The sequence below is a fragment of the Telopea speciosissima genome, chromosome 3 (genome assembly GCF_018873765.1).
Source record: "Telopea speciosissima isolate NSW1024214 ecotype Mountain lineage chromosome 3, Tspe_v1, whole genome shotgun sequence".
In the NCBI taxonomy this organism is placed as follows: Eukaryota; Viridiplantae; Streptophyta; class Magnoliopsida; order Proteales; family Proteaceae; genus Telopea; species Telopea speciosissima.
In genome coordinates this window covers 15121046-15143654 of record NC_057918.1, presented here as the reverse complement: position 1 = coordinate 15143654, position 22609 = coordinate 15121046, and the positions used below count along the sequence as shown (strand labels likewise).

Below are 22609 nucleotides of genomic sequence, written 5' to 3'. Positions count from 1 at the left end.
TCTTGGAGTGGCATAAGAAGTGGATTAGATGGTAAGTTGAAGAAGGCCATGGATCTAAGAAGATCCATTTGGATAAGGATTTGACACCCAAAAAAAACAAAAAATGGAGTCTTACTACTTATTGAATATTAGCAACTCAAACATCAACCTAACATGATAATCATTATCTTTTTCATCAACTTTAGACAGATAATACATGAAATATGTAAATTATGCTTTATTAGATCAGAGGAAGAGTACAAATTAAAGGCAGCAAAAGAACAGAAACAGTACAAGGAAATGCATGGGAGAAGATCAATCAGATTCTACCAAGTCTGAAAATCCATTTTAATCTCTAAAAATTTCAGGACTGCTAAAAGCTATTCTTGAATCCATATTCAAAACTGGATTCTGAACTCTATCAGTAGAATTATTAAGGCTTAATTTTGATTGATTTTAAATGGGTTTCTAGAAATTTAGTTGTTAGTTATATCTATATGCTCCTCTTATTCAGGAAAAAACAGTATATAGTTCAGCATTACTATCCACACATATATGCTCCTAACATCCAAAAACTCTCAACCCCTACTGGACAAGGTTGAAAGAAAATACCTTTCCCTGTGGTACTCAATGGGTCAGATCTCTGAGAAATTGAAACTTAAATTTTATATGAAATTTTTGTTGAAAAGTTACAGAGGTCATGAAAATATTGCCGACACTGGATATTGATTGAATGGTGATTAGACTCATCCATCACCCATGAAAGCAAGAATGGGAAAAAAATATTAAGGAGAGAAAAGAAAAGAAAAAAAAAAAAAGTGGGGTTATGAGAATGAACAATGAGAATGAGATAGAGAGATATGTATGGTTTGGATGTTGATGGATCCCAAGAGGGTGCATGGAAGTACAGAAAGGATATATATATAAATATATATATATATATATATAAGGTAAGACTGAAAAGGGCATTTTACTTTATAATGAGGCAATAGAGATATGTTATGTGTGTAACAGAGAGAGTGTTCTTGGAATGTCTACCACCACATGGGTTTGGAGGTGTTGGGTTAGTGAAAAAAGTAGTGATGTACATGAACTCCCCATTTGCACGAGGGCCTCTGTTTTGTTCTTTTGTGCTTTTTGCTTGCCAGATTGGTACTCTCCCTTTCTCTCCATTATTACTTATTAATAATTGCTGATATATGTCAAGATAGGAGAATATATATATTGGGCAAGAGTTTTCTGTGGGGTTCGTGGCTGGTGTGCGGGGCTACTGCATGATGGTATTAATAAGGCGATCATTATTACTTTTCATGGGGTGGAGCTATCATTTTGCCCTCCTCTGTGTCTAGGCGTAGAACGCACATTTTTCTATAGAGAATTTTCTTTTATATATACATCACTCAAATCTACATCTAAAATATTTCAATAAAATAAAATTAAAAATGATAGTAGATGAGACTGGCCCCATTTGTGGACAGTTACTCCAAATAGAAGGGCAACCTCACCTACTGACCTACTGGTCCAGGCGTGGAACTTGAAGGACATGGTCCATTCCCTTTGTCATGGGTCTACCATGAGAAATTAAGAATCTCATGTGAAATTTAAAAAGATACCCAACCAAATTGAGTTTGATTAATGGACCTTTATTTTTCCCAACAACTATTTGAGGTCAAACTATTTGAATTGAGTTAAGTTTAGTATTAAAAAAATAAGAAAGAGAAACCCATACTCTCAGACCATGGTTTTAGTGCATGGTATTCGATTAGGTATTGATCACCTTCAACATTGATATGATATCGATACAATATCAATATAGATGGATTATATTGGAAAATTTTATTTATTTATTTATTTTTAAATTTTTTTTTTTTTAATTATTTCACTGATACTGTATCAGCACAGTATTAAAATTGATGACTAACCATGTTCCTGACAATGTGTAGAGGAAGGGGAGAAAGAGAGAAACTTGAAGGGGAAAAAAAATTACTGAAACAGTATAAAAAGGTCTGTTAATGGGGTTAGTTTGGCTCCTTATCCCAGTGGAATTTGGGAAGAGAGAGAGAAAAAGAAAAGGGTGGTTCTGCCACTTCAGAGGCAGTAGTGTGTACGACACTTACATGCACGTGCACGTGTGGGTACGTGTGTTATGTATACCCACGTGCACTCGTTTTATTTCATGAAAATGATAGATTTGTCTCATTGTTGCTTTCCTCTGTTTGTTTCCTTTTTCTCTGTCTCTCTCTCTCTCTCTCTCCTTCCTAATTTCCGAGAGATGCTTCAAATTCTCTTTCATTCATTCACTCATTTTTTGCTTCTCTGCTTCAACATCAATTCTTCTATCTATCTACTCAACTTCAACTACCACCGCATCTTTAACACTTTCATCCCAAACTGTAAACAAAAATAATGTAGAAACAATAGTAAAACTGAACTTCCATATCATATCTTATTTTATAGGGTCGAGTTTTACTCCGACGGGTGAGAGAGGATATTTTGGAACATACTAAAAACCCTAGGAGGGGTTTCTATGTTAAAAAATTCTTGGATTTTGACAAATTCGAATCTATCCCTATACAGAAATCTAGAATACGATTGAACAAAAGAATAGGGAAGTAAGGTGTACCTATCACCTACGTGTGTTGACGAAGAACAATCGCAAGAAAAGCTCCAAAGCTTGATTCGTCTTCAACGATAATTGACACCTTTGATCTGGATCTTCCACAGCCTTCTCCTCCTACTTTAGATTCCTTTCTTGTGAGAAGAATAAAGAATGAGACTAAGAGGCTACAGGGACCCTGATCATGTATTTATAATAAATACAAAACCCTAATCCAATCCACCCCTACAATGAAAAAGACTAGTATACCCCCAATATCCTTAAAATAATCTCTGACTGGATTTATGCCTATGGACCCACACCAGTAGCTAGGGTATAATTAATTAAGCCCACAAAAATTTGGAAATATCTTACATTGTAAACCCTAGGATGTGGGTAAACCGTTCTTTATGGGTGTCGAAAAAACTTTGTCCTATTTTATATGTTCAGGAAACAATTAGGGAGAAGGAATACAACATATAAAAATGACTAATTGAAGTGAAAGATGTTAGAAACTCTTTGGGTTTTGTAAAACCTTAAATCAATTTCTTACAGTAAACTAGAATATGGTTGAATAAAGAAAATGAGAAAAAAAGGGTGTGTATCTTACATCCACGTATGTTAGAGAAGATCTGGTAAAATTCTCAACAAATAATACGAACAAAAAACCTTAATTTGGGTTTTCTCTAATCTTCTTTTCTCACATGCACCTCTCAAATTATTGATGGGAAGAACAAAGAATGAGATCAAGTGATTGAAGAAACCCCAACCTTGTATTAATAATACAAAACTCTAATCCTTGTCCACCCCACAATGGAAAGAACTGTTATACCCCATTAACCTTAAAATGGTATTTTAAGCGCATAGACCCACACCAATAATTAGGATATAGTTAATTAAGCCAATTAAAAACTAACAAAAGATGCTTCAGTGGTTAACATGGACCAAGATTAATCTCATACCTACCTACCTAGCTACTTTACCAGATCTGATCTCATTCTATTTGCCATCATGAGATATATGAGATACCAAATTAATTAAAAATATATCAGATCCAGCTCAATTGAGGTATGGATCTTATCTTAATTCCATTGTTTGATAAGCATAATTATTATTATTAATGGTAATGGTTTATATATATGAAACATTTTGATTATATATGAATCTTTGAAATTTGAAAATGTGATCAGTGAATGGAGTATGAGATGATAATCTGAATTTGAATGAGTAGTACTGTGAAACCTAGAGGAAAGATCAATGAGTTGAGGGAACCAACCACTTCAAAGGTGGCATGGAATCCTTTTATCCTCTCCTACTTCTTTGTTATATATATACCTTATATCCGTATTAATTTATTTATTTACAATTACATTATTACCAATTAAGGGTTTTAATCAAAGCTGGTAAAAATCTCTCAATTAAATCCATCATAATTGTTCTGTTCAAGACTCTCACCAAACTAGAATCCCAAATATTTAATGCCATGGAAAGTTCTTCACCAAACTAGTTGGAAGGAACTCTCACTACCTGATTATTTAATCCCATAATTTAAATCATTGTACAGGTTATTTTTGTCATGTTCTAAATGTATGGTCTAAATTTAGTAACAAATAAAAAAAAATTCCATTAATGGGTAAGAATTGAAGGGAAGAATTTTGGATAATTATAGTTTTTGATTGGGTAATTACACTAATGTCTCTAAATTACGTCAAAGATATCTCATTTTTTATTTATTATGTTTGGGTTTTTTTTTCTTTCAAATTTTCAATTTTATCCATAGATATTATGTTTGGTTTTTCCTTTCCTTCGCTTGATGTGCTACAACACTCACTTGTAGAAGTGCAGTCGACGATCAAGAGAGAAAGCAGGGAGGCTTGATAGTTCTCCACTTCTTCGACGTAGTGGTCAAAACCACATCTATTCTATTGTAGGACGAGGTGGTCATGGTGACGGTTGGAGGTATCCCAAACATAATATATCAAACATGAGATATCTCAAGCGTAGTTCTTTCTCCATTGCTTGCATTACATCTATTTCTTCTAATGTATTGAAAATCTTCTTCTTCTTTGTTTTTCTAGCAGAAAATATAAATAGATCCAATCAATCATCTTCTTAAAAAAAATAATAATAAATTGACCCACTAAGAGCATTAGAGAAGACTAATATATCTTAAAGTGAAAGATCTCGAGCTTTGCAAATACCATTATTCACACAAGCTACTTTTCGATCTGAAAAAAATTTTCATATAGTAAAAACTGTTTCCTTTTTAGATTTTAGATTCTATACACAAATATCATTGCTATATATTTTAATTAATATAATGTATAATTTTTCTAACTACTTTTTCAATATTGATTGTTGAGGAAAGTTTTCATACACGGCTGTATAAGCCCTTTATGTGAGAGGGTGGGAGTTTCAAGGCATTAATTAATGGGTAGGGATTTATGACTTTACCAATCTTTTGTGAGAGGGGACACAACCGTGCATGCTTACATGACCGTGTATGAAAACTATCCCAAAAAGTAAAAGTACCCAAAAAGAGTCAAAATGTTGAAATATAGAGATCTTCCACATAGAATGCTGAGTTTTTCTCTCTGTATTCTTGAATTAAGTACATATTAGCTTCTTTGATCCCAATGCCTTCTGGAGAATTGATACCCTTTCTTGGTCATGTAATCCAAGTGGTGAGGGCTAATAAAACAAAAATTAGGAGTAAAAGAAAACATGTAACTTGGGTAAATTAGAAGGAAAGGGGCCAGAAGAAGAAGAAGAAAAAAAGCATATTTCATATTTAAATTTATTTAAGGATATATCTATTGAATGAACAGCTAGCTTAGTACAAGATGTGTGCTTCCAACGAACATGTTGCAAAAGATTCTACCTTTGTTTGGCTCCACCCTACAAATTAAAGCCCCCCCCCCCCCCCACCCACTCACCCATGTGTTAAGGTCCCCATAACATTTGTTTGATGCTGAATGTATATATGTACAAGTAGTACTTGTCTATGTGGTTATAATCTTGTATCTTCTTTTCTTCTTATCATTTTATATAATTTAGATTGCAGTATGTGATCTCATTCATATATATATATATATATGTTGAAAGAGATGGTACTGATCGAACCATGTGATCCGCGGGTACGTACCTGTCTAACCATATTGGTGTTATTGGAAGAAATTTAGCTTTTGTGGGGCTACTATAAGTTCGTTTTCGTCACAAACAACCGACGAAAGAACACCCCTTTGCATCTTATTCTTCCCCGTAAAATGTATTCAAATTAGACTATTGACTACTACCTAAATTGATGAAGATGACTCTAAGAATACAATTAATAGAAACAATCATATTTTCATCTTGTTTCAAAGCCTTAGACAAGTCAAGTTTGTCATTTGAACATATCAATGGACTAGGTTCCCTATCTTAATTGCACATTATCTATGAGCAAGCAACCAAGTACTCTTTTATCTTATTACACATAACTAATAGCATTTCTTAATCATATACTACTTTTTTTTTTGCCTCTTGGGGTTGTAAAAGCTAGGTGCATCAATTTGTTAAACCCTATTGCTATAAGGCTATGAGTTAAATGTAAATTAAGTAATGATTAAGGATTTCTTTTCTTCATTTTTTTTTTTAACTCTAATTGAAATCTCCATTCACTTGGAGCCCCATAATTTAACACTATAGTATTAAGCAATATCGAAGCACATTATTACTAATCTTGATAATATGATATTGGATCAATCACAACATTTTGATATCATATCCTATAGTGTATACTCATGAAACCATTATCATTATTATAATTATTATTATTAACTTCGAATTGCGAGCATGTGTTAGATGCCTCCTAACCTACCTACTCACATGCTCCTCACCAAAAGTGGAAAAAAAAAAAGGGGGTTTAAATTAGAGCACTAAACACTTTTTAAGTACTAAGTTGATGCTCAAGTCTCAAAAATACTGAGTCAAACTTTGACTGCTTGGGCTTGAGATAGTATTTCTTGTTTGCTTTGGTGGAATATTGATCATCTAGTGAGCCTGAAATCTTGCTATTCAAGCCATTACCAAAGAAGAATTTCTCTGCTTCAATCATGTTTTTTCTTTCTTTTTGATGCTTCAAGGGATGGAATCCAATGCAATATGTCATGAATTAGAAACATATATGAATTTCTCAGCCATAACAACTATGACACCAAAGTTAATGGTATTTCATAAAAATTATTTTTTCCCATAAAGAAACAGGTCTCTTCACATATGGGAATGCATAGCCCTTCTATAGTCTACAAGATTTGGATGAGCTCTCATTTCCATGTCTTATGGTCAAAGAAACTTTTGTTGTGTTTTAGGGTAAAAGAATTGCACAATGCTAGTTTAATTTCAAAATTGCATGTTAGCACCCCTCATAAGACTCAGATTACTGTAACACACTATTCGTGTAGCAAGCCCTCTTCCTCCTGTATTTTATTAGTTGGATCCTCTCAATTTAGTCAAATTTCAGCATTGTATTCTTCTTCCTACTCTTCTCCACCACCTCTTCTGGTTATGGTAATTTGACTGAGCTGCTGCATCCTTGCAACTGTACTTCCGGCAATAAATTTCATTATTGAAGAGGCCATCTACCTACTGGCCGGGGATACATCTATTATTTCATCTATTACTAATTGGAAAGCTATAATATGGGAGAAAGTTCTGTGTCCGGGAGTGTGGCCTAAGCCAGCACTCCTATGAGTCTATCTCTCTCCTCCCCATTTGAAGAAACACCTCTGCCCCCTTGTTTTGAGGAGGAGAGAGATAGACACATGGGGGGTGCTGGCGTAGACCACACTCCTGGACAGAAAACTGCTTCCTCATTCATTTACTTCTTAGATTTTAGTAGTCATCATCTTTCTTTTTCTCTCTCACACACATACACATTTTTTCATAGGAATCCTTTCTGTAGGATAGAAGACACAAGTATACTTTCTTTTTTTTTGGGGGGGGGGGGGGGGGGGGAGGGAGGAGGAAGAGGCACTCAAAGGAAATATATTGAAAATTCTTTTAAGGGTAAGGATTCACCACACTGCCGGTGTGCAAGAAATCTCTCATGCCACAACAATCAACGTGCAGAAGACTTTTATTAAGGGCAAGAGATTGCTGCTTGGTCGCATAGTGCAGGGTGGCAATGAGAGCATGTGCATAGGCATCAACATGAATGGAATTTTTTATTTCATAGGGGGCAGTAAGGTAATTTTGTGCACTTCTGTGTCTGGATACAGGAACTATACAACCAGGCAGTGTTATTTTCCAAAAAAGTTAAATTACAAAACAACCCAAGCTGAAACCGGTTATGGACTGGTCATGGGCATTTTAGTTAATCAGTCAGTCCGTCCTATATTGTTGGGCTTCAGGCCTTGGGGCTGTCTCAACATATCATTCAATATATTGATTATACAAGCTGCCTCTGCAATAATGCCTGGGCAAATAGGTTATGAGGTTTAATCAGGACTGATTAGGTTTCGGGTTATGTCGGTTTAATAGGTTAGTTCCTGTTGGTCTAAACGGTTCAAACACAGAATGATTAAATATTTGGAAACTTTTCCGGCCCAAACCGATATAGAACCAGCTAATAACTAGTTAATCAGTCTCAGGTCTAACACCTCTATGGCTTAACCAGCCCACCACCTCCCCCCTCCCCCAACCCAAAGGAACCAAAAAGAAATATAGACAGAAGTAAAGAACACCAAAAGCAAAGCATTTTTTTCATATTAATGGTGTTCATTCACAACCATATATCAACTATAAGATATTGCACATTTAACATTTTAGTGCAACATTATATGGGATGCCAAAGATCCTGCCTAAATGAATTTATACAGTAATATATACTCTGTTTCTCATGGGGGAATGCAAGCTCCTGAAGTTGATCCTGGCTGTAATAACAAAAAAGAAGAAGAAAGACTTGTTAGATTTAGTGTCTTAAGGCAAAAAAGACTCTCCTGAAGAGGAAAAAAACCTCACCACACATGCATGCACATCATCACACCCACACAGCAATTCCCCATTAAGGGTGTCTACAGCTTGAAATGCTCCTCCACCCTCACTCCTCTGTACGCAAAGGAAATTATACCATTCAATCAAATATACAGCATGATTATCCATGTATATGAAGTAGCATTGCTTAATAAATTGTCCTGGTTTTAAGTTGAGGACAGTAACCCTCGTGGAACATAATCGTACCTTGTAAAAATCAACAGCGACAAAATTAGCCCATCGATTGCCAGCGGCACCATAACATGTGTGAAGCATGTTGATGAGATCATCTGAATTATGTTGGCATGCAATTTGCTTGATGGGGACTGTTGGGAAGTAATTCATCAAAATCAAAGCTTTACTTTTGTCATTAAGAGGAGTTGATTCACCTCGATTAGAGCAACTTCCTGCATTCATTCCTCCATTCCCATCTACATGACCAAATTCGTTTAACAAAAATATGATTCAGGATTTATAAGTGTTTAGTCCCCATGGAAGATACTCTTCAACAGACTAAAAGATTGTATTATCATAACCATGTCTTTTACGAAACAGGTGAAGGAGAAAGGGAGATAGAACATGGAAATATTTTGGTAGCTTACATTGGTTTTCAACCATGAAATTCCACTGGTAGGCTATTCCTTCAGTCTCTTGTTTAGACATTTTCGATGTAAAGACTATAAGCCTTTGGTTCTTAGCAACAATGTCACTTACAAGCGGCCAGTCCTGACTGTTTTGAGGCATGCTTGACACTGGAAACCAGTACTTCATCAAGTCTGCATCTGTGAAGACTTTTCTTAATCCATTTGGGGATTCAACATAGTCTTCTAAGATCAATGTAACAATCTCTGATGGGTTAGCTGACAAGAAGGCTTCTATCTCCTTTAAGGTGTCTAGAGCTGGCCCCTGGGAAATAAAATGAAGTTAGTGCTAAGTACTCATGACTATAGCTATGGGCAATGCATTTAGAAATGGAAAAGATAAAACAGGGGTGGGGGGGAGAAACTACTTGTTTATGGATATTAAAGAAGTGCTTCTGTTCATACAAGGAGAAGAAAAAGAGAGAAAGAATTACTCACAAAGGCAGTATAGTCATAACACTTCCCCTTAAAAGAATGGCACAACCAAACATCTCCTTTAAAATCATATGTATCCAGCATAAGAGCTCTAACACCATTCTGCAAATAGTAAAATAGATAAGGCTAAAACACAGTAAAATTAAATTGAATCTATTTGAAAACACAAGGATCAAAAGGGAATCATACATTTAGCTGTTGAGTGATATCGTCTTCTTGATTCGTAAAGGTTAATCGCGGAACTCCGTCATCAATCGCAAAGGAATTGTGTGTCGTTAAGAATCCATACTTATTGAAGGGCAAAGAATTGTTCTGTTACAAACATACCCCTTTTTTTAGTAACATCAGCACCTACAGTCTGAATTATACATGAACTGAAAAATATTGGTAACAAAAATAAACCTTTTGGATTGAACCTAAATGTAATTTTCTCTCTCTGTTAGTTATAACATCTATGTATGCAAGTAAGTCCTACCCAAATATTTAGGGTTCCAAACCTTGACTAGAGTGCTAATCATGATTAGTTTCAGATAAGTTAGCCTACCAATTGCCACCTAATTACAACTCACCAACTCACACCATCTTAATTTTTCACGATTTCAAAATTCAAGATCATTATAGCTATGAATTACAGTTACCTTCACAGAAAGAAAAAGAAAAATCAAACTGAACCAAAATATAAAATAAGGTGGAAACTTATTCAGATGAACAGCTGAAGAATAATATGGATTAATCTATGAAATATGGAACCGAAAAAAAAAATATCCCACCCATCAGTGGAAGGGACTAAATCAATGTTTAAATGTCCTAAACAGAGAGAAAGAGAGAGAGATACCAATAGCTTGAATTGGTCAGTAACTTTTGATCTCACACATCTGGAACCCGAAAATCCTTCTGGGCAGGAGAAACAATAGAGCCCAGACATACAATCTCCGTCAGAAGAGCACTCATCGAGGAGCTACAATTAGGAATTATTATCAAAATCAAACTAAGCGGAGCTAGCGGTATCAGTAAAGCTTGGAATTGCAAACAAATAAGCACTAACACTAACCCTGCATTCACCATCAGAACAAGCAGCAGCAGAAACAACGGCAAAGACAGCTGATACTATGATCAATAGCATGTTTTGCAGAAGACCCATTTGGGAATATGACTATAAGAGGGAAATTTTTCAGGGTTTGAATTGCAGACACCACAGGATAATGAGAGAGAGCGAGAGAGAGGGAAACACAAGTATAGAAGAAGATCATGGATAGCCTTCTGATATAAAAAGAAGCAAAAGCCAACATTAGTTTTGCCGATATTGGCAGGGAAACCAAAGGCAACACGTCAGGAGGATTTCCATGGGCGACATAGATAGAAGGAAGCGGCATAGTTTGGCTACACTAAACTTGCAGAGAATGAGTTGGCTGACCATTACGAGTTTAAGACAAAAATAAGGAAGGAAATTACATTTTGGTAGAGAAGGAAAATCACTTGATTAGTAGTAATTACAAATTAATAACCATATGTGGATATGCCTTAAATGACCTCTTAATTTTGGATATGCAAAAGGTATTTTTATGAGTACCATCCCACCAAGGAGGAATTTCAAGGTTAGCAGTTATTTATGTCACATAGATGGCTGATGTGGCAAATCTAAATATTTGATTAATAAAGAACCCTTGGATTGTATGACTCACAATCTAATGGATTTTCTATCCTTTTTTTCATTTGTCAAGTCAACAGATATCTAACCATTTGGAGGATCCAGATCCTCTACGGCACGCTGCCCGTAGCGGTCTGAGCGGCGCAAACTGAGCCGTGCACATAAAGACCACCTTACCCCTGCCCAAAATGCCTTGCCCGAGTGGGGGGTAAGGCGATCATTATGCATGCAACCCAATCTACGCCTCACAGGCCGCTACAGGCACCTACGCCATAGAGGATTTGAATTGCCATTTGGATAAATAGGACCTTGTAAAATTTCATTTGTTGACAAGGGTGTCAAAGTTTATCCCATACTGAATCGGACCACACCATTGAATAAATAAGGGACATTGTGGATTATCATGTGTTGTGGTTCAAGGTTAAATTCAATCACATGACTCACAATGTATTCCATCTTTTCTGTAACTATCTAGTTTGCGATAAAATTTGATGATTAATTTATATCATAATAAGTAAGATTGAAGCTCATGATAAAAATTGTGGATCAATTTACAACCCCCACCAAAAAAAAAAAAAAAAAAAAAAAAAAAAACCCAATTATGCGGAATATATGTAATTATGTATGAATGCAAAAGTTTCGTTTTTTTGTTGGTCTGATAAATGCAAAAGTTTCAGATTCCACAACTTCCTACATGGCCGATAAAAACACCAAGGGGAGGGGTGAAGGATAGATATGCTTAGGGATCTCTGAATTCAAACATGCCTATAGAAATTGTGTTTAGCTGTTAATTACAATTCACAACAAGAAACAGGGATGATTGGTAAAGGTGTGGTGCCCGGGGGGTTGTTGCTTGGCCAACTAGTCAAACAAGCATTTTTTTTTTTTCTTAAGAAAAGAGAAAACTAACAAACAACAAAGCATCTACATCGTCTTCAATAGACTCAGATAATTCCTTCCAATTTAGTCATAGTTGCAAAAATTGACAAGAAAATATCATACAAATCGGATCTTTGTCCCCTCCGGTTCCCTGTCCGGCCCAATTTCCTCAGTGCCAGTAATAAGGGGGCATAATGACCACCCGACCCTTGCCCACACTCTGCTCAAGTGAGGTCCACCCCCCTTATTACAGGCATTGGAGGAACTAATTAGGCAAGGAACTAGAGGAGATAGTTTTCCCATACAATTCCATGGCACGTGGATATATCTAGCCCTAATAATAAAATCGAATTTTTTTTGTATACGTTTCCCTGATTGGTGCGGTTTCCTAGTTCCTCTCACAAGAGGAGGGTGGACCCCATCTGGGCAGACTGTTCGATCAAGTACTCTGGGTGAGTCCCACCCCCCTCTTGTGAGAGGAACTAGGGAATCGCACCGGTCAGGAAACCGTAGACGATAACGGTTGCTAATAACCTTCGACCAGAACTCCTCACGTTGATTGAGCAATCTCTAAGCCAACTTAAGTAATAACGCCCTATTGTGTATGAGACATCCTCTAAATCCCAACCCACCCAGTACTTTAAAGGTAAACCCAACGTCTTCCATTGCCGTCGGATGTGCGCTACGAGCCCTGTTGCGCTACAGGATTAAGCGAGTCTACCCTCTCTTGGTCCTTAGACACTTGCCCTACAAAATGAAACTGATGTATATTGACTTAAAAGCCTTTCTAAGTGCTTTTTCCTGCATTTTAATTGGCTCCGGAGGGTATCCTCCACTCTCACACGTCGGGGTTCTCTTCTGTCCCGTTTCTGATATCCAAAAGGTAATAGGGATAGGGATAGGGATAGACTGAAGAGTATCTCTCTCCATGCGTCGTTGGGTATAAATTGCAGTCCTTGAAGCTCTGAGAGAAAGAGAGAGAGAAGGAAGGACCGAGGTCGAGGGTCAAGAAGACTCAAGAGACCCAATTGAAACATACAAAAAACTCTCTCCCTCAATTGCCGTCTGAAAATGCCTACTCTCACAAGGATCTACTCCATGCAAGAAGCAGCTCAACACAATACCAGAGAAGACTGTTGGGTCGTCGTAGATGGAAAGGTATATGTCCATCACGATTCACCAACCCTCGCCCTTCCTTCACCCATTTGATTGTATGGACGAATATATTGATTGACTTCTATGTGGGTTTTGAATGTTTAAGGTTTATCTCCTGGAATTAATTTGTTGCTTGTTCATTGAGTGATGCTTGTGTGTTTGATGTTTTCACTTTTTCCAATGTATATTATGTTGTTGATCTTCTTATTTATTGGAACTTCTGATTGTTTTCTGGGTTTACTATTTCTTCGCCTGTGAGCACTTTTCCCTGGTGCCTCTTGGAAAATATTAGTGATCGGATTACTGTTTGATTTTCTTCCGACCATTTCTATTTAATCTCTGCTCTGTCTTGAGCTACTGTGATAGTTCGGTTTTTCAATTTTTTTTAACCTTGCTCTAAATTTGGGAAAATTTTGCATGGTTAATTTCAATACCTAGCATTTCTCTAACTCATTACCATCGAGAAACCTGCTTTTACTTCTGTCTGATGAACATATTAATCGTATCGGCTAACTGTATTGACTGTCGAATCCTAATTTAAGTTTTAGTTATAGATTGGAGGGCTTGATGTTTAATTGATATGATGGTAGCTTCCGACTTCAATTAACAAGGTTCATGAGCTGGTGGTTAACGGGTCAATATGAAATGCATTAGGAGAAATGCTAGGTTTTACAATTAATCTGTCTTGAACATATTTTTCTTTATCTGTTTAGCCTGTTATGGTATTCCTTCTGTCATGCATTTGTTAGCTTGTTTAATTCAACAACAATGTACCAAACGAGAGAGTACTTGCTGGAGCAATCTAAGAGCACCCTCAAATTTGGGAAGTCCTTGACCACACATTGCATAGAAATCAGGGAAACTCTTCTAAATACCTAGACTTTCTCCACATCCTGTATGCAATCTGGTAAAGTGGTGGTCTGGTGATAAGGGTGATCCTCTAAGCTTTCTCCTGTTGTTTTGTCTCTGTGCTTGGATGCATTGGCATGGCTGGCAACTTTATTCCATGCCTATGCTGCATTTTGTATGCTTAAGGTAATCCCATTTGTTGGTTATTATACTATGCAACTTTGATCATGATTTGAACACCGAAAGAGAACCCTCGTGCGCTAGTGGGAATTTTTCCTTCACTTTGAGACTCGATTTACGAGTTCCATTGCAGGTAAGCTCGTTTCGGAGAGTCTAATATATACTCATTTTGCCCTGTTGTCGAGTCCTTTTAAAGGGGGTGGACTTTGGCCGTTTGTTGTAGTTGTTGTTGAACACCACACATTCTTCCTATCTCACCTGTACCATATGAGAAACACCCATCATCTTCCCACTTTGAGGTTAAACTGTTGTGTGTGAGTGTCTGATTAATTGTCGTCACATGGAAATTACCGAAAACATTTATTGCATAACATTACTAATGTAGAGTTGGATCATGAATGACCTAACCCCAGGCAGGATTGCAAACATGATCAATAAAATCTCAGATTCAAGTAACAAATCACAGCAACCAATCATAACCAAATCTGATATGGCAGAAAATAGGGTAAAATCTCTGAATTCCAGAATAGACTTTAATGTGCTTTGATGGCTCAGACCTTCCAATCGAGTAGCCTTCCTTAGGTGTAGAATTGATCCTCAACAGTTGATATTCAATTGCTGGATAGAATAGGAGATCGATCACCTTGTTCAGCAACTGATTTACTCCTTTGAATAATCTTCAGATCACCAACAGATTTCCACGCAGAGATCGATTGAAATTTGAAAAATAAAACAGAAAATAAAGAAGATAGAAAAGGATAGGATAAATTGGATTGAGCCTCTCACTATCTCCTTTGGGTCTCTCACCATCTCATAGTATAGCCTCTCAACTGTATCTCACAGCCATTAATGGTTTTAATCAAACTCATTCTTTTTTCTCAAACTCGACTCGGCTTGTTTCAGCCTTTCCTCTTATTTTTGACCAATCGATTACACCCTAAGCAATTTCTAGAAACAAATAGAACTCCAAATATTTATTGGAAATTCCTAAATTGTCTTTAACTCTAATTACATCAAATAGCTGAAATTAAACTTAAAAAGAAACAAATATCTATCCTAAAAAAAATCCTCCACGCAATAACTTAAAAACTCCCTAGAATCTAGGAGTGATAAATCTGTAAATTCTCATCCATATCCTCCTCCACGTATTGGCCATGGGACCCACTTGAAATCTGGGAAAAAATTCCTAAAAATCATCTCCACGCAAGGCTGCAATTCTCCTGAATTATTGGCATGCAAACAGCAGCCTGGGATCCTAATATATCTCCATTTGAGGTGGCTATGGGGCCCATCAAATTGGAAGAAAATCTCTCAAATATGTTGATTTTTTTTTTTGGGGTGGGGGGGGGGGGATGAACCTGGACAGGTTCTTGCTGATTTCTCTCAAACACCCATCGATCTACATTAATTGCATATCATTTGCAAACTTGTATATCTAGACGTTTATATATGTGCTGTCTATAATAATCCTTTTGCGTGAAAACAGATGGTAACAATAAGGTGAGCATACTAACAATTCCCTTTGTTGGGTTTCATTGGATGTTATCCTAACACTTTATCCTAATTTTCATTACCAAGATGCGTATTGATGTCTAGTGTTGCTTACCTATACGTTAGTTTCCTAGAAGGTGAGACCAATTTTTGAAAGAGGTAGGACTAATATATGGTTGATTAGAGAGAGGGGCAATGGAAGGAACAAAAAACATGAAAGACAGAAAAAATGGAAACTGAAAGCTTTCTTCTTACATTGACACACCTGCAGATGCATGTGGATCTTTCTCATGTGGTGTTTCCTAAGGGAGAGGCTTTCATTTGGTGATAGGAGTCCTGTACCAAGTATTTGGATTATTGGTGTTCATGACCTTTTTATTTTTATTTTTTTTGGGGGGGGGGGGGGGTGGGTTGTCAGGAGGGATGGGAAAGCATGATTAGCCCAATGAAGAAAAAAAAAACTGCTATTATGGAACAAACCATGAAAAAAGGTCTAGGAAGTGTTTTTAAGAAAGTTGTAAATGTTGTTCTCTATGATGCCAGAAATTGAGTTGTCACATTGATAGCAAATTTTTACAGTTGTTAGTGTATCCTAAGCCAGTATTATTCGATAGTATTGTTAAGATACAGATGATATTTTTTCACTTATTAGAATATATGGTGGGTTTATTATAGTAGTCATAAATGCCAACTGCTCTTTCCCCTTTAACTTAGGAAAATGACAACTCAAATATGTGAAGCAACGAATTTCCTTTTCTATCATTTTCTAATCCTAATGTGAGTGTGTGGCTTTTTAGTAATATTCAGTCAAGTAAAGAAGTTCTTTTGTCCTTCGAGGGAATTTCTAATATTTCAGAGGCCCCTGGATAGTTTAGGAAGTGGAAGCGATTGCTGCCTTTTCATATGATCATTTTTCTTTTGTAATAACTGTTGTTAAATCCCACAATGTCAAACAAGGAATTGGCGGTTCAAAGTGAGTCAACTCAGTGGAAATGTTAAACTATGAAAGCAATCCCTCTATTCTTAAAAAATTGTTTACTTTGGGCTTTTTAACAAACAAACAACAACTCAAACGTATCCCAACGAAATGGGGTTGGCTACATAGATCCTTGCCCTCCTATCAGCTCTATTCGAGGTCATACTTGATACAAGGCCTAAACTATGCCTGTCTTTCCTCACCACTTCTCGTGGGGTCCTTTTAGGTCTGCCCCTGGCTCTTTTAGTTCCTTCAATCTGAATCAAATCACTCCTCCGCGCTGGAGCATCCAAAGGCCTCCGTTGAACAGTAATGCCACCTCAAACCACTTTCTCATGGCTTATGTATCAGAGCTATTCCCAAATCAGCTCTAATACGATCTTTCCTTACTTTATCCTTCCTAGTTTTGCCACAAATGCACTTTGGGCTTTGTAACTATTCCAAAATATAATCCCCTTGTGGCCTTTAATGCATTAATTTTAGTTGTTTTTCCATTTTTCCCTTTTGACACACTACTCCTAGTAATTTTACTAACCTTGTTGTAAATGGAGGTCAAATTGGAATCCATGTTATAGATGAAGGGTAAACTAGGAAAATAAATTAAGAAAAGTAGGAAGTTAAGAGTATTAATTCCCATCCTTAAAATGTGTGAATTTTTTTAAATGGACTATTTTTTTGCGGAAGAGAGGGAGTATCTACCTGAATAGATTGAAGTCAAAGAGTCTTTTTGCGAAAGCTAGGTTGCTTGTGGCCATAGAGATCGAGTGACCATCATGGATCTGGCTTCAAGGCTATCCTGGACTAGCAAATTAATGTTCTAGAGCGTCATGTGAGTTCAAAACTAAGCATTATGTAATCTGTGGCAAGTTCTAAATTAAGGATATTTTCAGGGTTGACTTGGGAGATAATTGTTGGAATATAATTCAGAACTGAAGCTTTGTGCATAACTGCATATTGTATTTTTCTATTTTCTTGGGTATCTCTTTTTCTGTGAAGTAATCTTGTACTTGTGATACTTGGTTAATATGTGATACGTGCTTTCTTTCACCTGTTCCACACTGAAATAATAATAATAATACATAAATAAATAAAGGGCCTTAAACTTAGGCAATTCTATGATTTGTATGCTCAGATTATCTCTCCCATCATTTCAGGACATAAAGCTCTGGTAACTTTAGAGGGAGCATAAGCTACAAACTACAAAAGTCCATGTCTCAAGTATAATTGTAGATTGTATCATGGATACAAATGCCAGAATCTAACATGGATTTGGTGCCCCCAAATGTGGGAATTGTGGACACTGGAGCATCTATGTGTATAATATATGAATAGCAGTTGTACTTCTGCGAGAATAATATTGGTTAGGATTAAACCTTTGTATATACGAGGGCATTCATAAATGCGACAGTAGTACCTCTACCTTGTTTATTTTATTTATTTATTTATTTTTTTGGTACTCATCTTTTTCTTGTTAAGTAATGTAAGCTTTAATTAAAAAAGGGATATCCCTCAAATTACACGTATAACCTGATTTTTTTAAAAAAAAAAACCTAAGAAGAACCATGCAAGATAAACCTTGTGGCAATTTCACCTAAAAGATAAACTTTTTTTTATTGTCAAGGAAGTAGGAAAGTTGAATCCCTTTTACTCCTTGAGGTTTTAATACCAGGCTGGAAGGTTGATCAAATAGTCCCTGGATCTATTTCCAGAATTAAACTTCTCCTTGACTAAAGTACTAAACTGGAGTCCCTTTCCTCCCACAACATTCAATATAGGAAAAGTGGTACAAGGTCCTATAACATATGGCCTGTAAGATGAGCTCTAAAGGTCCAAACATTTATGTGGATCATGAGGTCGTGAAGGGTAAAATGAGCCATTCTGAATCTATAGCAATTTTATTAAGTTTCTCTAATTTTTCAAAATTGGATAGAATGTCATTTTCATGTCGAGTGCATGCCAACACTTTCTAGATCAAATCTATTTGTCTTCTTATATTTCCTCTCGTTTTCCTGTATTACAATTCTGCTGAGTACGTTAATGTATTGCATAATTTTACAACTTAACTATTTTAGAAACATCTTGTAATACGTAAATAAATTCTTTATATTTGTGTTTGAGCATCACTCCTCTCGCTGTCAAATTTTCTTTTTATATAAATTTCCTACAAATTGAGATTGTGCCTTTACAGATTCTGTATTGGGGTAAATGAAAATTCTTTGGCAGACATTAAAAGCAAGATTTTTTGGTCAGTAGCATAAGGCCTGTGCCTGTGCGTGCACGTCATACTGATGCATGTATATATCTCCATTTGTCTTCATCATCCATTAGCTCCTTGGGGTGTTTAGGAATTTAACCACAGCCTTGTTTGACTCTTCAGTCCATGTGTTTGTAGTTTGTTCTGTTACATTCCTCGTTTTGTGATTGTAGAGGGTTCCTGTCTATTCCATTGATCTTTATTTTGCTTTGAGTTCATTTGCATTATTACTCCATTTTTCTTTTTGTGAGTCTTCATCTTCCATCAATTTTGTTTTTATCCAACTTGTGAATTCTCATATAAAAACATTTTCTTTGTGTTATCCAATAGGTTTACAACGTGACAAGTTATTTGGATGAGCACCCAGGTGGAGATGATGTCCTCCTTGCGGCAACAGGTATTTTTCTCTTTTAATCATCTTCAGTAACACCAAGAGGCCGGACCTTGGTGCAACGGTAAGGTTGCCCCATTGCGACCTAGTGGTCGTGGGTTTGAGTCGGAAAACAGCCTCTCCATGAAGTGGGGGTAAGGCTGCGTACATTATGTCCCTCCCCAGACCCCACAGTGGTGGGAGCCTTGTGCACTGGGTACGCCCTTTTTTTTCTATCTTCAGTAACACCAAGTGGATATATTTCTCCCATCATGGTTACCTGTACCATGGGGCATTTTGTCAGGAAAACCGCCCTTAATGAAATTGCAAAATAAATCCTGGATCTGATATTCAATCATAATTTTGCTGAAGGGAAAGATGCAACTGATGAATTTGAAGATGCGGGACACAGTAAAACCGCGAGGGAGCTCATGCAGGAGTATTGTATTGGGGAGTTGGATCCATCTACTCCTGCTATCCCGCAGCTTGAAATTTATTCTAAAAACGAATCAACTGACCCTCTGAAGAAGATAATGGACGTGACTACACAATACTGGGTTGTTCCAATAGCCATTGTTAGTATCTCTGTGGTAGCTGGCTTTTTGTATCTGCGTACCAAGTGAAAGCATGTGCATTTTGGATTATAGCATATGAATACTTGTTCAAACAAATTTTGAGCCATCGTTGAAACCTGAACATGCCCTTTAGCAATTTATAAGAATTGGGCATTAATATAAAGCTTCTTAGTTATACATCTTTATATATGCAAGAGATTTTAAAGGATGGTAGATGTGTTCATGATGGAACATGCATACATTTGTAGATGCATTCATTGCTGAAATCTCTGTGCCCACATGTTGATTCAGCTGTGACTTCATATGAAGTGGAGTCATTTTTATGGTTTGCATGCCCTGTTTTCATTTATACAATCTTTGGCTATAGTAACAGTGGATCCAGATGTATATTTTATTTGTCTTCTTTCTTACTCCCCATGAGTAAAACTCTTAAATTAGAAATTCCATATTCTTTGTGTTCCCCCGTCTGTCCTTTTATTTTTAGGTCATACAAAATTCTTTATACTAAAATTGTCTGCTATGATCTTCACCGTAGTTAAATGGATCAGTATTTTGGGTCCAAAAGTCCCAATCATAGGTGATAATTTGATGGTATGGGCCCCCAAAAAAAAAAAAACCCATCTTTGCCTTATAATAATTCCTCCTCAATCATAATCTTCATCTTGTTCGCATGAAGAATTTTTTTTTATTAACAAGTTGGTTGTGATGGTGGATGGTCAGTTCCATAGCTCCTTACCTTTTGATGACTTGCAGTTGAGAAACTTGTTAAGAGTCCATATTGAGGGCAGCTCCCACCCCTCTCCCTTACTCTTTCATGTCAATGTTTTTATGTGACTTTCACATCTGATGTGGGGGGGGGGGGGGAGTGGAGGGGATATTAGGGGTTGCAAACGGTTGGTTTGGTCCACTTCCGGTTGATTCTTTCAGTTTTTGCGTAGACCGAAACCAAACCGATTAGGTTTTTGGTCTACAAAAGTCAAGATGACACCTATAGATAGCGGTCCAGTCTGTTTCGGTCCATTATAAGTTTATTTTCAGTCCCTTATGGGCTGGATTGAGGGTTTCATCAGACAGAAAAAAAAAAAAAAAAAAAAAAAAAACAACTGGATCAAGAGAATCTTCGCCTTAATTAAGAGTAAATCCGAAGCTCTCTCACTCTCACTCATGGCCAGCATAATTTAGCATCTAAGGTATGGCATCAATTATATTGATGCCACCTTTAGTTATGATACTTTCAATGCTCAGAACCATTTTCAGGAAAACCTAACTCATCGCATATTGAGTTTTTTCAACATCACTCCTGGCTAAACACCCAGGAGTACTTTTTAATGGATCTCCTGGCCTCGTCATCACCAAAATCAATATTGATGGGTCATCACTTGGTGCTCCTGGCCATTACTTGGTCGCATGTTCTCTACACAAGCATTTGGGTCAATGGATGCGCACGCCTAGGTATCTACCCAGGGGGGCAGAAGCGTCATCTCACGGTGCCCTGTGAGAGGGCATATAGGAAATACCACCAAGTAGAGATCTTTTATTTGAATTGTTTTTATTTACCAAAAGGGGGGGGGGGACATAGGGTGGAACCTCATTTGTCAACAGTATTTTTCCGATGGGCCGAGAGAGCCCAAGAGTCAGCCCATATCATTACCAATCAAATATCAAAACACAGACTTGTAATTCAGGAAAGAATTCTTATTGAAATTATATGAAAAGTCATCTCCATCAATATACATTTAATTATAAGAAAGTATTCATTCATTCATTCATTGTAATTGGATCTTCTAGTCCCTAGTCCCTAGTCCCTCCGAGAGAAGAAGTTGTTGATAGCAGGCATGATCTGAGGTGAGCGGTTGCGAAGGAAGTTGCGGAGGCTGTGGTGTGCGTACTTCTCACCTTCTTCTTCATTTTCAAGCACTGCAGTTGCACGGTGGGCTTTGTTGATCCTGCATCCAAACAATCAAGCAATCAATCAATCAATCTTTTTTTTTTTTTTTTTAGTAATGATCAATCGAGTACAGGGGATCGATCGAAGAAGAGATTGATTCTCTCTCCCTATAGATATATATACCTGACATCAGGGTTAATGAGAACGTTCCTAGTGAGGCTGAAGACACACATGCCTGCTACAAATGTCATTGCTGCCATGAGAGGATACACCTCTGGTTTCATCCAACGACTTGGTGCCATTCCAAGAATGAACCGTACCTGAAGATCGACTGAATAAGAAGAGATTAATATGAGAGATGGTAATGGATTATGGAGAATATTATTATTGGGATATGGAGAGACTATTAGGAATACCCCTCCCTATATATAGTTGGAGGGTGGAGAAGAATATACTTTGAGTGATAAGCTGGGAGATTAAAATTCCTAAGCTGGGCCTCCATTTCTGTAGGCTCCCTTCCAAATTTGACTTTTCCAAAACCTGAGGCTTAGCCCATTGTATTCTTGTTTTCTGGTCTCCAGTTTTATTTCCACTTTCAATTCTTTCCATTCACAGAGAGATTCTTTACTCTTATCCAGTTTTGATTTCCACTTTCTTTCCTATGAGAGAGAGAGAGAGAGA

General features: G+C 36.8%; 3 protein-coding genes across 3 annotated transcripts; 1 reads left to right on the top strand and 2 right to left on the bottom strand.

Annotated features, from left to right (window-relative positions):
• Positions 1-2199: 2199 nt before the first annotated feature.
• On the bottom strand, positions 2200-22263 carry LOC122655823. The gene is made up of 4 exons (XM_043850178.1): positions 22112-22263; positions 21839-21986; positions 10537-10542; positions 2200-2210 (listed from the first exon to the last, which is right to left on the bottom strand). Exons 1-2 carry the CDS (start codon positions 22228-22230, stop codon positions 21839-21841), a joined length of 267 nt encoding a protein of 88 aa, XP_043706113.1. The 5' UTR covers positions 22231-22263; the 3' UTR covers positions 2200-2210; positions 10537-10542.
• Positions 8439-10834, bottom strand: LOC122655821 (PI-PLC X domain-containing protein At5g67130). Its single transcript, XM_043850176.1, has 8 exons — positions 10715-10834; positions 10499-10621; positions 9853-9975; positions 9667-9765; positions 9190-9493; positions 8795-9018; positions 8576-8662; positions 8439-8487 (listed from the first exon to the last, which is right to left on the bottom strand). Exons 1-8 carry the CDS (start codon positions 10802-10804, stop codon positions 8452-8454), a joined length of 1086 nt encoding a protein of 361 aa, XP_043706111.1. The 5' UTR covers positions 10805-10834; the 3' UTR covers positions 8439-8451.
• Positions 13123-20306, top strand: LOC122655822 (cytochrome b5). The gene is made up of 3 exons (XM_043850177.1): positions 13123-13348; positions 19426-19492; positions 19838-20306. Exons 1-3 carry the CDS (start codon positions 13262-13264, stop codon positions 20086-20088), a joined length of 405 nt encoding a protein of 134 aa, XP_043706112.1. The 5' UTR covers positions 13123-13261; the 3' UTR covers positions 20089-20306.
• Positions 22264-22609: the final 346 nt, after the last annotated feature.